General features: G+C 43.9%; 1 protein-coding gene across 2 annotated transcripts in view; it reads right to left on the minus strand.

Moving 5' to 3' along the window:
* The window catches only part of LOC139538747 (immunoglobulin superfamily member 3-like), a 90616-nt gene extending 75968 nt beyond the window's left edge, over positions 1-14648 (minus strand). The window contains exons 1-2 of one of the 2 annotated variants that reach the window (XM_071341138.1): positions 13507-14648; positions 469-846 (exon numbers count right to left, since the gene is read on the minus strand). In XM_071341138.1, coding sequence (XP_071197239.1) covers positions 469-846; positions 13507-13546 — 418 coding nt within the window. In that variant the 5' untranslated portion in view covers positions 13547-14648. Of the gene's footprint in view, positions 1-468; positions 850-13506 lie in introns of both variants that reach the window. The other variant, XM_071341137.1, reaches the window with a different exon arrangement.
* Positions 14649-16295: the final 1647 nt, after the last annotated feature.

The following is a 16295-nucleotide window of genomic DNA, read 5'->3' on the forward strand; positions in this document are numbered from 1 at the left end:
CAGATATACCCTCATCTACCCTGTATGTACAGATATACCCTCATCTACCCTGTATGTACAGATATACCCTCTATGTACCCTGTATCTACCCTGTAGGTACACATCTACCCCATCTACCCTCTATGTACGCACCTACCCTCTATGTACGCACCTACCCTCTATGTACGCACCTACCCTCTATGTACGCACCTACCCTCTATGTACGCACCTACCCTCTATGTACGCACCTACCCTCTATCAAGACATTGATTAGTTGAATAAGATGTGTTGTTGCTTGGCTAGAACAAAAACATCCACACCATGTAGCTTTCAAACACCAGGGTTGGAGACCACTGTATCATATGTAGACATCCTAACAGCTAGTGATTATGCCCCATGTAGGCCCAGTTTAAAAGTGGTACACTATACAGAGAAAAGGGTGCCATTTGGGACACAGCCTTGGTGTATTGTGTTGTAAAATGGCCTCACCGGTAAGGTTGGTGCGGGCACTGTAGGAGCCGAGGTACTGTCCGTCTGTGTTGGGGGTGTAACACTCAAACAGCCCCTGGTCTCTGGCCTGGACCTTGGTGATGTGGAGCAGGGCTGAGTCCCTGGTCAGCCTCTCTACCCAGATCTCCTTACTGTTGACCCTCTGGGCGTACACCGCGTACGCATAGTTGGACTGGGCCGTGCTCACGATGCGGATCTCGCGGTCAGGCACCGAGGTCAGGTACATGGACCACTCAAAGTCCTGCTGCACACCCTCCTTGTAGCCGGTCACGTTGCACCAGATGGTCACGTGACTGCCCTCCGTCCGTACCAGCGGTCCGCTCTGAACGGTCACTACCCTCTGTGCCACGCTCACGCCTGCTGGGAGAGAGAGGTAGGGAAGAGGGGGGAGAGAGAGAGACGCAAAGAACATTGGTTACAAAACTGCTGTTAAAACATTTAGCATCCTGTGAGCTTTAGCTCCAGCACTCTCCCAAGAGGAACAGAGTCAACATGACATGTCCACTCAGTGTCCTGAAGAAACAGCTCTGTAGTGTCACACACACACACACACTACAGAGAGAGAGACCGTGGGGAATTATGAAATATGAGGTCAGTGTCAGGCTGTTAAAATACTGTGACCAGGAGCCATGAAACTGAGAGGAGGTCATGCGCACCACACACGGGACAGGGGTCATGCAAGGTTGTTATTTTAGTTCTTGGTGGAGGACATGCATGTCAATTGAAACACCTGTGGTCAGTTTCAGCTGAGGGAGATCACAGTACACACAGACTCCATTAAAAAAACATACATTTGAAAGAAGAGCAGACAATACACAGCAGCACAGGCAAAAGCATGCAGGCACACACCAATCCCAAACAGAAGGGGACTAGACACTGCTTCCTGTCTACATGACCAACTGCAGAACACAGCTGTGTGTGTGTGTGTGTGTGTGTGTGTGTGTGTGTGTGTGTGTGTGTGTGTGTGTGTGTGTGTGTGTGTGTGTGTGTGTGTCTTTCACAGAGACCTCACAGAGAGGCTGTGTCTGTAGGCACAACAAAGTACGTTAATATTTCAACAGATTTAAACTTCCAACATCCTCTCTTCCTCGTTGATCACTCTCTAGCAGTAACTTTCTCTCCCATTCTCCATTTTTCATTCACTGTTATGACGGACTGTGTGTGTGTGTGTGTCAAAATCAGATTTGAACCCCTGTATATAGCCTCATTATTGTTATTTTGTGTTACTTTTTATTATTTGTCACACGCGCCGTATACAACAGGTGAAGACCTTACAGTGAAATGCTTACTTACAAGCCCTGAACCAACAATGCAGTTGAAGAAATAGTTAAGAAAATCTTTATTAAATAAAACACACTAAAATAACAGTTACGAGGCTATATACAGGGGGTACCGGTACCGAGTCAATGTGCGGGGGTACAGGTTAGTTGAGGTAATTTGTTCATGTAGGTAAGGCTAAAGTGACTATGGATAGATAATAAACAGCGAGTAGCAGCAGTGTAAAAACAAAGGGTGGGGGGGGTCTATGTAAATAGTCCAGGTGGCCATTTGATCAATTGTTCAGCAGTCTTATGGCTTGGGGGTAGACCCTGTTAAGGATCCTTTTGGCGCTCCGGTACTGCTTGCCGTGCGGTAGCAGAGAGAACAGTCTATGACTTGGGTGACTGGAGTCTTTAACCATTTTTTAGGCCTTCCTCTGACACTGCCTAGTATATAGGTCCTGGATGGCAGGTAGCTTGGCCCCAGTGATGTACTGGGCCGTACGCACTACCCTCTGTAGTGCCTTACGGTCGGATGGCGAGCAGTTGCCATACCAGGCGGTGATGCTTTCGATGGTGCAGCTGTAGAACTTTGAGGATCTGGGGACCCATGACAAATCTTTTCAGTCTCCTGAGGGGCAAAAGGTGTTGTCGTGCCTCGTCACGACTTTATTGGCGTGTTTGAACCATGATAGTTTGTTGGTGATGTGGACACCAAAGAACTTGAAACTCTCGACCCGGTCCACTACAGCCCTGTTGATGTTGATGGGGGCCTGTTCGGCCCGCCTTTTCCTGTAGTCCACGATCAGCTCCTTTGTCTTGCTCACGTTGAGGGAGAGGTTGTTGTCCTGGCACCACACTGCCAGGTCTCTGACCTCCCTCATAGTTGTCGGTGATCAGGTGTGTGTCTGCGCATGCGTGCAGAAAATATTATCTTGTTGAAAAATTAACAAATGCATGCAGACTGTGCTCAGCGAGTCGACAAAACGAGAGAAAACGTGTGCGCGCGCTATAGTGTGAGAGTAAGATTGTGTTTTTCCTCATATTATTTCGATCCTTCTTGGTTTTGTTTTGTGGTCCTTTGTCTTTTTTCCCATTTTGAGGCACATTTTGCTCATGAGCTCATAAAAGCGTTACAAATCTCTGATTTGTTTTTGGCTGCCTCAGTTGAAAGGGATTTCAATTCAAAAAGAACAGCGATTCAGAACAAAAAATATATAAAAACGAATCACTCCGCTTCACTTCTCCAATGGACCACAATAAGATAGAACTGGCCATGAACTCACAGGCAGGACAGTTAAACACACCAAAACGTCTCAGGGGGATAAAGAGAAGAGAAGAGAGAGGCCTCCAGGAAAATAGCAATCTTGCCAAAATACTGATGTTTTTATCTGCACTAAATGTGTGATATTTAATGTGTGGAATACCTCACTGGTTTGATATTGGGAGGTTGTCATCGTTTATCATTTATTACATTTATCAGTTCCCTTCCTCTCTCTTTCTGTAGTCTCTCTTCTACTCAATTTCTGTCATAATTCATCCACTCTCTTTCTGTCCTCTCTCGTCCACTCTCTTTCTGTCCTCTCTCGTCCACTCTCTTTCTGTCCTCTCTCGTCCACTCTCTGTGGTTCTGTTGTCTTGTCAGTAAGAGAAGATATTAACATAATACCAGACCATTAGTAACCAGGGCGCCATTCAGTCTGACCACATAGAGCTCAGAGTCACGGTGCTGTATTCCCCGATGCTCATGTTACTGCTGCCCTGGTCCAGTATTACTGCCAACAATACATTACTCACCACATGATTAGGCTGCTACTGCTCATATTGTATGAGCACTGAAACCATTATTCACCTCCCCCACCTCTCACTCTCCGTTTCTGTCAGGCTCTCTCTCCTTCTCCCGTCTCTCTCTCTCATCACACTCTCCCTCTCCTCATACACCCAGCCTCTCCCCCTCTACGCTTTCTCGCTCCCTCCAGTCTCTCTCCCGCTTCCCTTCCTCTCTCTCTGAGTAAATTCCTGTCTCTCCTCCGTGCCTCGCGGTTCTCTGCATCTTTTCAGGCAGGATTTAAGAGGCTCTGTGAGACTTCAAAGCAACACAGCACTCTGCAGGCTGTTTTGAGAGGCGGACAACTACATGCCAACCCCTCCAGACCTCTAACTGATCACTCTATCCCTACAAACTAATCCCTCTGTACCCTCCATCTGGCTGCCTCTTCACCTCTGGCTGCACTGTCTTTATCACTCGCTGCCCCTGGGACTGGTAGCGTTCATTTACAAGCTCTTTATAGCGCTTTCTCTACCACCAACAGCCCACTGTCAGTCTCTCACTGTAACACCGTCGCCACCTCAGCCCCTCGGGTCAGGCAAAGGCAGGCAGTCAATGTCACTAAAAAGATTCAATCTGACCTCAGAGCCGTTTTAAACTGCTGTTCAGCGCGGGTCATAGAGGAATGGACTTAGAAGCTTTTGGCATGAACAACAACTTATGCACACACACACACACACACAAAAGAGGAAGCTGTAAAGAGGATTATGCTAAGTGGAAGGGGGGTAAACACTAATCCAATCATTTGTGGCTGGAAAACAGCATCATCTCACAGCACTGTACTGTTAGCACTCACACCACCAGCTTCCTCCAACCCTCACAGGATAATTACACACACCTGCTAAGGTGGGAGTTGCACACAAACACACCGTACAGTTTATCATATTTGAAGTCATCCATCTTTTGTCATCCTGCTGGCATCAGTGGAGACATAAGACAGTCCTGTTACCTCTCCCTCCCTCCCCCCTTCATTCCTCATTATACCCAGGATGCTAAGGGCTGAGTGCTGCACATGCCAACGCTGCCTGGCTGGTCCAATGCCCAGGTGGATCTATTTCTGTCACACACACAGCTGGCTCCTCCATATGGGCCATACTACAGAGTAGAGGAGGACACAATCCCAGTCCTGTCTCAACTCCTCCACCAAACACACTACTTTGAGGGGTAAGAAGTGTGGCGGTAAGGCAACTGGAGGCACTGAAAAGGGGATAGATTATGAATATAGATTAAATAAATAAATAAATGGGCTCAGCCTTACGGATGGGAATATAATATCTTTATTAGTATTCGATTACTTGAGTGAGTAATTTTTTTTGAGAAAGACAATTGTAGACCTACACTGAGTATACCAAACCTTTGGAACAGCCCGAATTCGTCTTGGTATGGACTCTACAAGGTGTCCATAGCATGTTGATTCCAATTCTTCCCACAGTTGTCAAGTTGGCTGGATGTCCTTTGGGTGGTGGACCATTCTTGATACACATGGGAAACTGTTGAGTGCGAAAAATCCAGCAACGTTGCAGTTCTTGACACAAACAGGTGCTACATGCCGGAGGCACACTGAAACACAATGAGTATATTTCACTGTGTGTGTGTGTTTTCCCGCTCTAAACTCGGGTTAAATCTCTCCCTATGGAATCCCTTAACATCATGCCCCTTTATTAACACCCATTACGACAGACAGACACAGACAGACAGACAGACAGACAGACAGACAGACAGACAGACAGACAGACAGAAAGAAAATTCAAATTTTAATTTGAAAGAAAAGGACCATGTTAGCCATCAATTCATTTCAGAGGACTGCAGATGTAAAGCCTATTTCTCTACATATTACATTAATATGGGCCTGGATTCATATTAATGCTGCTCTTACATTACATCTATTTTATTATAGATGGGATCCTTTCACCAGTGTTATTCTGTGAGAAGCTGTAATGTAGACAGACCTCTCTCTCAGAGCCAGTATAACAGACAGCCAGACCTCTCTCTCAGAGCCAGTATAACATACAGCCAGACCTCTCTCTCAGAGCCAGTATAACAGACAGACACACACTACATACAGTATGAGTCAGAGTAAGGGAGAGATCTCATCTTTAGCCTTTATAGGACTCCGAATTGAACTGGTCCTGTGTGGCTCAGTTGGCAGAGCATGGCGCTTGCTATGCCAGGGTTGTGGGTTGGATTCCCACAGGGGACCAATATGAAACTGTATGTGCTCACTACTGTAAGTCACTCTAGATAAGAGTAATTGGACGCTACCGTCCCACCTGCCCATAAGAAGAAAAAAAACTTTTTTTTCTTTTTTTTCTTACCACTTAACCCCTCTCAAAACCCTATCCTAATTGACATCTCTTTTCAAAGATGTGGAAGAGAGACAGGCTTTAGTTATGGCAACACTGTACATGGGCATTCTGTGGGTTTATGAGGTCAAACAATCACAATGCAACAGACTCCATCTCTGCCCTCAGCCTTCCTCGGCCCAGTCAGTAGACAGTCAGTCAGTAGACAGTCAGTCAGTAGACAGTCAGTCAGTAGACAGTCAGTCAGTAGACAGTCAGTCAGTAGACAGTCAGTCAGTAGACAGTCAGTCAGTAGACAGTCAGTCAGTAGACAGTCAGTCAGTAGACAGTCAGTCAGTCAGTAGACAGTGTGGGGCTGAGAGGGTGTTTTTACAGGCAGCTTCAAGGCACTCAAGGCACACAGCAGAGTAGTCCAGCAGCACATCCTCTGTGTAATTTACCCACCATCACACACCAGTTAAAAGACAGGCCGGCAGAGCACTGTGATGACTGACCACCAGCCCTTACCACTGACTAATGGAGGGAGGAGGGGAAAGAGGGAACAGACAGGAGATGGAGCGAGAGGAGGAGAGAGAGGGAACATGAGAAAGAAATAGAGCAAAAGGAGAAAAAATATAAAGGCAGAAAGAGAAATGGCTGGAAAGAGACTGAGGGGAAAAGGGCATTTGTGTTTCAACTCAGTAATTTCCGTCCCTTAAGTAATCCTCAGTCCTTCCCTCCCCCTGCTTCTCTCAGGTCAAAATTAGCCCTGCAGCCACCAACAAGGCCAGGCTGAGAGAGAGATAGACCAAACCATCATGTCAGCTATTACCTCATCTCAACATGGGGGCGCAGATGGGTATAGAGAGAGGGAGAGAAAGGCTCAGAAGGTGTTTTGTTAAGCAGTTGTGTTGTGGCTAAGGTCCAACCTCTGAGCAAGAACAGAGACCGCAGCCTGAGTGTACAAAGAACATCAAGCACTGCTCAGTCAGTCACACACATGCAGAGGCAGAGCTGGCTCATTCTTACACTTTGGGGAGTCTCCTCTCATGTTAGTTCAGTGTCATGTAAGGTCCTGGTCTCTTCATGTCAACTAGCTCTAATTCATGGCCCTCCTGGGCCACCATACGCATGACCCCATCTGTGTGCCCGCACATCACAGCTGCTGAGACCAGGCCAAGAACACCAGGGGGTAACTACCTCTCTGAGTGTGTCTCTACCCATCCCGACCAATAATTCATTCATAATTGAAGTTGATGGCGAGGAAGGCTAAAGTTGCCCAGCTCCTCTCTCGCCTCTGTCCATAATGGACATGGTTAAAAATTTAGTGTTTGTGACCAACTCACTCATCCATATAAAAAACCTACTGTAGCACACAGCCAGTGTCTCACACTCCCTAACACACAGAGACCGTACTCTGCCCCCTGTCCTGTCCCATCTGAAGTGTCGCCCTCTGCCCCCCTTCCCACAGTCCATTAACTCCATATAGCCACCTGCTTCCCTGTGCAAAAGCCCTCTCTGCTCCCCAGGGCCCTAAACCCTATCAGACCAGCCAACAACACAACAGCACGACAAAGGGATGGACATAGAACTATCCCCATACATTCACAAACACAGAACATTATCAACAAAAACAGTTTAAGGTTTTACAAACACCTTTCCTTTAAATGAGACACACATCTGCAATCCAGGAACACACACACTCCTCACACATGTAGGTACAAACTCCAGACAGCTGCTCAAGTTAATGTAACACTATAAATCCAACTTCCAGTCTTCTATAATTATCCAAACCCACACGTTAATAGCTCTGTATGACAGCTTGCTCTCCATCTCTCCCCGTTTGTGTATTAAGCCACAGATTGGAAAGGAAACTAATTAACTAATAATTAGACTCTTCAAACAGACTTCTCTACCATTGTCAGTCAATTTGGCATTCAGGATGCGAGTGAAGCAAAGCCACACACACGTACAAGCTCGTACACAAAGACAGTCTCTCACACACAGTTTCTCTCGGTCTCTCTCACGAACACACACACAGTGTTTTCCTCTTGAGTTACAGGGATTTGATTTGAGAATCAGATCAGATGCCTCCAATGTCCCTGTGGGTTATCTTAGCTCAGACCCATGCTGACTGTATCCTATTCACCTTTTGTTTTCAATCAAAAAAAACAGCCATGGGGGTGTGTGTGTGTAAGACGGGGGGGGGGACACTATAGGGAGGTGTGCATTGTTATGTAAGTGTGTGTGTGTCACAGAGTCTGTGGATGTGCTGTGCAGCAGGGGAGCTGTCTCCATAGTAACCCTGCGTCTCATGCGCATCCCACTGAGGCTGTGTTTGGGCAGAGAATCCAGCGAGGATTCTGGGTATGTAAACCCAAGTATTGTGGGTGGATCTGGAGGAGTGGAATCTGGGCTACCCTGTTATCTAACAGAGCTCTGAGTAGAAGTTGCACCTAGGCACATATCTAATATCAGCTTACCCCCTATAAATCCTAACCATTAGGCAAAACTGATTTTGGACCAGTGTCTAGGGGACAACCTCATCCTACTCACCCTTCTAAACTAGGGAGGGGAGAAGGGGCGGCAGGTAGCCTAGTGGTTAGAGCATTGGACTTGTAACCGAAAGGTCGCAAGATCGAATCCCTGAGCTGACAAGGTAAAAGTATGTCGTTCTGCCCCTGAACAAGGCAGTTAACCCACTGTTCCTAGGCTGGCGTTGAAAATAAGAATTTGTTCTTTACTGACTTGCCTAGTTAAATAAAGGTTTAAAAAATTATTTAAAAAGGGGGAGGTATTCAAAGTGGATGGTAGTTTATGGTGGTATTTAAAGTGAAGAGGGGGGTGGGATGTCAAGGAAATAACCACCCAAACCCAACAGACCAGTTAAACTGCCTTTTATCTTATCTGAGAGAAGGTACCTCAGACATAAAGACACACAAAAACCCACAAAAAAAATGTGCACTGTAAATGATTTAGGCCTGCAATCACAACTGTAAAATCATCAACAGCTGTCGGAACTCTGGTGATCAGCTCTGAGGTCAAAGAGAGTTCACCACTACAGAAAGAAACAAGGCAGACACTACAGAGTTACTCCATCCAGACACAAACCAGATGCTGCAGACAGGCACCAGATTCATTTAAGCAGGAAGGAGATTAAAAATAAGCAGGCCATTTTCCAATTTATCTTTAATGTCCAGAGAATGTATCCTAAACTATGTTGAGAGAGCAGCACCAGGTTTTTACTGAGTGTAACAGTAGGTCGCAGTGCTTTAGTAAAATTGACTGTTAAAACCCTCCAGTGTGAGAGGAGTGTGTGTTGAGGCGGTAGTTAGCAGCGGTGACAGTTAAGTGTGAATGTCCCTACCTTTGTGTTAACTCAGCATTACAGGGTCCTCTCTAGCCCTGAGGGCAACTGTAAAATTGACTCCTGCTCTGGCTGCGTACACACTGTTCTCTAAAGACTTACCATCAAAGGAAACAAACTACCCAAGTACTTACTGAGGCAGGTCTGGGTCTGATGTCCAGACTCATTTGATCTTTCTGGTCTACTGATCCTTCACCAATCAAAACGTTGTGCTCTCTCTCAGCCGGAAGCAGACAACAACCTATCAATGACTTGTATCTCTGAATATTCACGAGGAGTTGAAAGAGAAGCAGGTGGGCTACAGTAAGTGAATGACGTTTGTAGTGGTCTTGCTGTTGTCAGGTAAACAAGCCAGATAGAGGGAAACAATGTGATGAAGTAGCATGATGTAATGGGTACACTACAAACACACTTTCAGAACACACAAACACACACACACACACAGAAAAGCCTCCAGATTTACATTGGATAAAAGTAGAGACTACAAAATGGTATATCATACAATGCAGTTGAGGAACAATGGGAAAGTAATTCTGCTTTGAAAGTTGATAAACTTGTAACCTCACTTTTGAGAAAATGGCCATTGAATATTTCGGGACACCTACTGGAGAGCTCTTCTTATCTACACCTATTCAGCATAGTTAACACCTTCATAAGCCTTAGCCCCACCCACACATTAAGGATTCACATGTGAGGCCATGTGCTAAACAGAGAGAGTAAGTTAGTGTAGTAAACAACCTAAGATTTCTCAACTAAAAGTGGTTAAAGTAGTAGCCTCCAATAAGGAAAACCCCCTGATAAAAAAAACTTTATCGAGTCCTATATCCTAATCAAAGTTTGTCACATGCCCAGGATACAGAAGATGTAAATGGTACAGTGAAATGGTTACTTGCATTTTTGCACAGTAGCAATATCAAAAATAGAATGTTTCCAGATTAATATTTTATAATTATTAGATGATTCTTACCCACACCTGGCTAACTTGATGGGTCATGTAATCATCTGGTGAAGTGGAGTCGTTTGTTTAGACATGTAGCTAGCAAGCTAAACAATTAACCTAATGGTGCTTTCAAGACAACTGGGAACTTGGAATAATACAAGGTCAAATCATGATATCAGTGATCTTCAGGTCATAAAGTTGGGGCTCTAGAAAGAGGCCCGCGTTCCCGAGTTGGAATTCCGAGTTGGATGACCGTTCAAAACGAGTTCCCAGTTGTCATGTTTGCACTGAAGTCAGCGATTTCCCAGTTCCCAGTTGTTTTGAACGCAGCAATAATCCCAACCCATACTACTAGCAATACAAACAGATTGCCATAGCTGGCCACCATGCATGAATCTGCAAGTAGCTAAAGATAATCAACTAGGTTCAATGCTAGCTCGCTAACTAACATTAGGCTATAACTAGCAATGCAAATGGATTTCTGAGATATGAATATTATTACTACACAGATCATACACATAACGTTAGCTAGCGAGCCAGCCAACTAACATTAGTTCGTTAACAGTACACTTTAACTGGCAATGAAAATGACTTTGACAAAATTACAAATATATAATATCTGAAAATGCTAGCTAGACTATCTTACCCGTATACAGGGATGAACACATGTCCCTCTCTGTCACGGTTGCCCTCTCCTTGGCTATCATCCACCGGCATTCAACTGATTTCTAAACTCGGTCCACTTCTTCTGTGACAACAACACTGTTGGCTTCCCCGTCACTGTCATCAGAAGACTCTACAATGTTTGGTTCAATTACAATGTTTTTACCTAAAATCAGGGATTTCCTCATTGTCGGATTCATTTTCAGTCAGAAAGAGTCAGCATGTCAGGATTGTCTTCCAGAAAGTGGAGAGGAGGAGCAACACTTGTGCAGTTCTTCATTATACATGTTTTTTAAAGCCTACATACTAAGCAGCTCATGTTATAGACAGAGGCATGAGACATGGCAGACAATCTGAACTCATCTCTCAGCATGTCCAGCCCATCCATTATGTCAGCCAATCCTGACTAGTAAGACAGTTCCTGTCTTTTTCCGTGGCTAAACCAACTAGGTTTGTAATTTAACGATTTTACTCATATTTACAGATGGCATACACGTTTGTTAATAAGGCACATGAAAGTTCACATGGTCCAGGTGGCATTTCTGCCCCAAAAAAATGCATTTGATTTTTTTTTCTACGAATCATGTTTACATTCAAAGTCTTCTCCTGTGAAGTAGAGATGTGTGACATACATCTAGTTTCCTGAAATGAGTCACATATTAGCAAAATAAAACATAAAAGCAAAGTCAAAAACCTTTACAAACCAGGAATATCCTAAAAACATGCACACAAAGGAGAAACACGCTTCCCAGCCAAGCCTCTGTAGAATGCACACAGATGTACAGCCAGGGACAGGGTGAGCGATTGCATTATGAGCACTGTCTAGACATGCTTGCTCTGTATATATACATAGGCACTCGCACATAGATACACAAACCCAGGTCATCTGCTGGCCAAACAGCTGGAATATATGTTAGAAGCCTAAAGCGTGTCATATACCACCAATAATTTAGTTTTAGCATCAGAGTAACATCCACAAAGACACGACAGATCCACTCAAACGCACAGCAATGTTTAAACAATGCTGACTCTTCCTTGACCAAGAGGTAAAATTCCTCTCATTCTAAAAGTGTGTGTTTGTGACACACAGCTGTCATTCTGTGGGGAGCATTGGATAGTCAGAAGGAAACACCATTTAGACTGGCCTTCCATTAACAATATTGACAAAGTTGAGTGAATTCAATGCCAGTAAAATTAATAACTGACAGCAATTAGGATACTGCACTAGCAGGGACGAGTCAGCTAGACTTACATTTGCATGTTAGACTGCCTCATAACTATTGGTTTCCATGAGACTCAACTGGTGGATTTAAACTACACAGTGAAACTGGCCTGAGATCAGTGCATACAGAGGCTTTGGCAGCAAACAGTCATAGAGAGCCTATACTAACTATTCTGCAGTCAGTTGAGCCAGTATAGACAACTGAAGCATCTCTCCATTACTGTTTAACCAGCCAGCCTCCTGCTGAACAACACATTAGACTTTCTATTAGTTATATAAACCAGAACGGTTCAGGGATTCAGAGCTCTCTCTCTCTGCCACGACTACAGGGTAATACACGCATCATTTACACAGCACCCTACATTACCACCACGTGTAAGAGCTTTCTGTAAAGTAGAAAATTAGACAGTCAACATATTGTACTCTGTTTTTCTGCTGTCCATCTCTATAGGAAATCCATAGCATTTCTATGATGTATTGTATTTCATTCTACACCTTAATTTCACCTTGGGAAATGTAAAATTATTCAAATGTATTAATCAATCAATATCTCCTACATGAAGTTGACCAGCTGAAAGGGCAAGTGAACTAACAAGAAGACTGTTAATCTAAGCCAATGGCAGGGATCCATCCCCCCACAGCAATAACATGGCTCCCATCCAGGAACAGAGCAGCCATCTGGTGTGTGTACTGGGTAGGCTATGCTATATGTGTCAGTGAAAGTGTATGTAATGTGCATGACAGAGAGAGAATAGTCGAGTGTCCCAAGGTGCTATATAAAGTGAAAAATGTAAGGTGTCTGTGTGTATTGACTACAGGCACTAATAAGGGGATGTGGTCACTGTTATCCAACTCATCCAGAGAAAGAGGAGCTTGAGTCTGCGGGTTAATCTGAGACTTACATCCAAATATCACATGAAGCTAGTTCTCCCCCCTCCACACACACTATGATAGAAAAACAATAACTTGTTCACAGCTATAATAGAGCTGTGAAACACAAACGGATAAACACGCAGACACAGCTGTCCCAAAGGCATCTCTGTAAGTGAGTAGTGAGCAATGATGGATTTATATACATCATTGGTAGTGACTAAGACAATGCCCCCTCCCTAGACCAGTGACTCCTACTGAGGTGGCATTGGCAAACACACACTCTCACACCTACATACACTCAGAGTTTGGATTTGTCATTCAGGTGTGTCATCATGCAGATGTCTTGGCATGCAGGTGTGCTATGACTCAGGTGTCAGAGTCTGGGGACGAACTGTTCTTCTTAATTAATTAAATAGACACAATTCTAAAAAGGCACTCGCACATCTGAGCTATCCTTTTTTGAAAGTGCATGGTAACAATTGAATAACATTCGGGGTTCTTATTTGTTATCTCATGTAATTAAATAGAGAAGAGAAAGATGACTATGTGTCCAATCTAAGCAATAGGTACAGGCGTGACTTACCAAGCAGCGCACACGCAGTAAGGAGCGTGCGGATGCCCATTGTCTTCCTTCTTTCTCTCCCCTCAGACACCGTTCCTATAATCCGTTTGGCGAGGCAAAACTTCCGTCTGTTTTGAGGCAGAAATTTTGGGATCTATGGCAGACCACCTGTGCGGGCGACGAAGGGGTAGGTCTGGTGCCACCCGGGGATCGAACCTGCTGGGTTGACTTGAGACTGAGATCCCCTCCGCTATAGCGAAGTCGCCTACTGCCCGTATCCTGCTCTGAGATGCGGGGCTTGGTAGACTCGGGTGTCGTTTCTCTGTATCTATCCTATTGTCAATGACGATATGCACCCATAAAAGACGCCTACCCTGACCCTTCTTCCTTTCCTACGCATCGGACAGAGAGACTGCGGAGGCCCTTCGCTGTAGAAAGCCAAACCACCTCAGCAGGGAAAGTCCAGCGTGTGTGGATGTCTTGCTTTGTTAGTGCGCTATTTAGAATTTTGCCAACACCAAGATTTTTTCGGATCAATATGTAAAATAAATACGTAAAGTCCTTCTGCTGAGAATGTACATAAAATACTTAATTTCCGTGGGCGTCCTCTTCCTCCGGGGATATAGCGCTATCCAAACGCACGTTGGTTCAGTAAAGTCAATCTCCTTTCACTGCTTCGCTACAACAACAAAAAAAACACTCGGAGTCGATGGGCGGGCGCCCTAGCGGCAGAACATAATACAATATTAACGTGCCATAGGATGGACTTCCGAGCGAATTCGTCAATGGACCGAATCCACCGCAAATTAACCACAGTAGCCTACTTTTTGTATTTTAATTGTTTATAAAAGTATCCAAAACGTCTATTATCGTTGATCAGAGAATTGAGTGTTGTTCATAGCCTACACAAAGCATTGTTCGGGCACAAATATATTGATAAACCCACACCGCGAGAATAACTTCACATTTCAGATATGTTTCTGATCAATAGTTTAGTCAAAAGGATCAGTTGCTGTTCTTCAACGGCTTCGAGTCGTCCTTCTTCTGCAAATTCAGTTTTAAATCAATATTTTTTGAATATTCCCTTGGTGTGTATTCCTTGTATGTCATTTCCTGGTTGGAAGAAATTCCCTTTGAGCGCTGTAATTTCGTATTCCCTGCCATTTGAAAGAATAACTAGCATGCCACACAATCCCACCCCCAAGCAGAAACCACGCCCCACGGGCTACTTTCTACAATTCACCCAGTAAGGACTGACACCGACCCACTCCAATTGGCCAAAAGGCGTGACTAAATCGATTAATTTTACAATTTCCAAATGTATTCACATGCAGTAAATCGGATAGAGCATACACTTGGTATGGGCATGGGATATTACATGTCACTTTTTATTGAATGAAATATTAGGTCTTGAATTTTATGATACCAATAATAATAGTCTTGAGATTTATTTAACAGCATGTGTTTTTGCTTTTCAATTTCTCTCTCCAAAATATACAGGGCCATAGATTAATCCTATGAGCTGAGAATAAACACAAAGCCTTATGATTCCTATAACCAGTTTACAACATATATGGGATTCAGCACTTCAGCTAGAGCTAACTTGAAATCAAGAGGGGCTGCCCAAATATTTTGGTTTGGCATAGTATACCTGAGCACTGTTTGGCAGTGTTTACACTATAAATAAACCATGATGAAAATACAGCTGAATATCCCTATTGAAAACACTCCAATATATCTGCCTAACCCTGCCTAACCCTTAAAATAAGTTGTGGTGTAAATGTAAACGATAGACAGCTTTGAGTAGTAATCTCTGTGTTTTTAAAGGGAAAAAAACAAAAGGATTTAGTGGATGGCTGTCGACCCATAACAATTCAGTCACAGATTAGATAGTGATGTGATGGAATGTAGGCTACTCCTGCCATAGGGCCAAGTCCTTATAATGTCTCCCACCCAATATATCCAAAACAAGCACTCACACACTGTGGGGTGAAAAAAATCACACAATTTCACTCTACAGTGGAGTGAAATATAATGAAATGCTGTGTAGTGTAAACCTCATTGCAATATTTCCTGGGGTGCCTTTTCTTTTTGAGTGATTGTAGAGTTACCACCCATGAGAGTATTTGTTAGTGACACAGACATGGTTGTTGAATTATTCCCTTTAAAAAGGCTGTGGCGTTCAACAATTGAGTTGCTAGGCAAATGTTATCAAACTATGAAAATATACAGTATACATTGTGATGCCTTCAGAAAGTATTCACACCCCTTGACATTTTCCACATTTCGTTGTGTTACAGCCTGAATTGAAAATTGATTAAATTTACATTTTTGGACGCTAGCATACACACGATACACCATAACGTCAAAGTTGAATTATGTTTTCAGAAATGTTTACAAATGAATTACAATTGAAAGCTGAAACGTCTTGAGTCAATAAGTATTCAACCCCTTTAATATGTCAAGCCTACAGTGCATTTGGAAAGTATTCAGACCCCTTCCCTTTTACCACATTTTGTTATGTTACAGAAATACCTTGTTTACATAAGTATTCAAACCCTTTGCTATGAGTCTCGAAATTGAGCTCAGGTGCATCCTGTTTCAGTTGATCATCCCTGAGATGTTTCTACCTGCATTAAAGGTCCCCACAAACACAGTGGCCTCCTGTTTTTGCTTTATCATTACGGGATATTGTGTGTAGATTGATGAAGGAAAAAAACTATTTCGTCCATTTAAGAATAAGGCTGTAACGTAACAAAATGTGGAAAAAGTCAAGGGGTCTGAATACTTTCCAAAAGCACTGTAAAAAA

The sequence above is a fragment of the Salvelinus alpinus genome, chromosome 14 (genome assembly GCF_045679555.1).
Source record: "Salvelinus alpinus chromosome 14, SLU_Salpinus.1, whole genome shotgun sequence".
Lineage (NCBI taxonomy): Eukaryota > Metazoa > Chordata > Actinopteri > Salmoniformes > Salmonidae > Salvelinus > Salvelinus alpinus.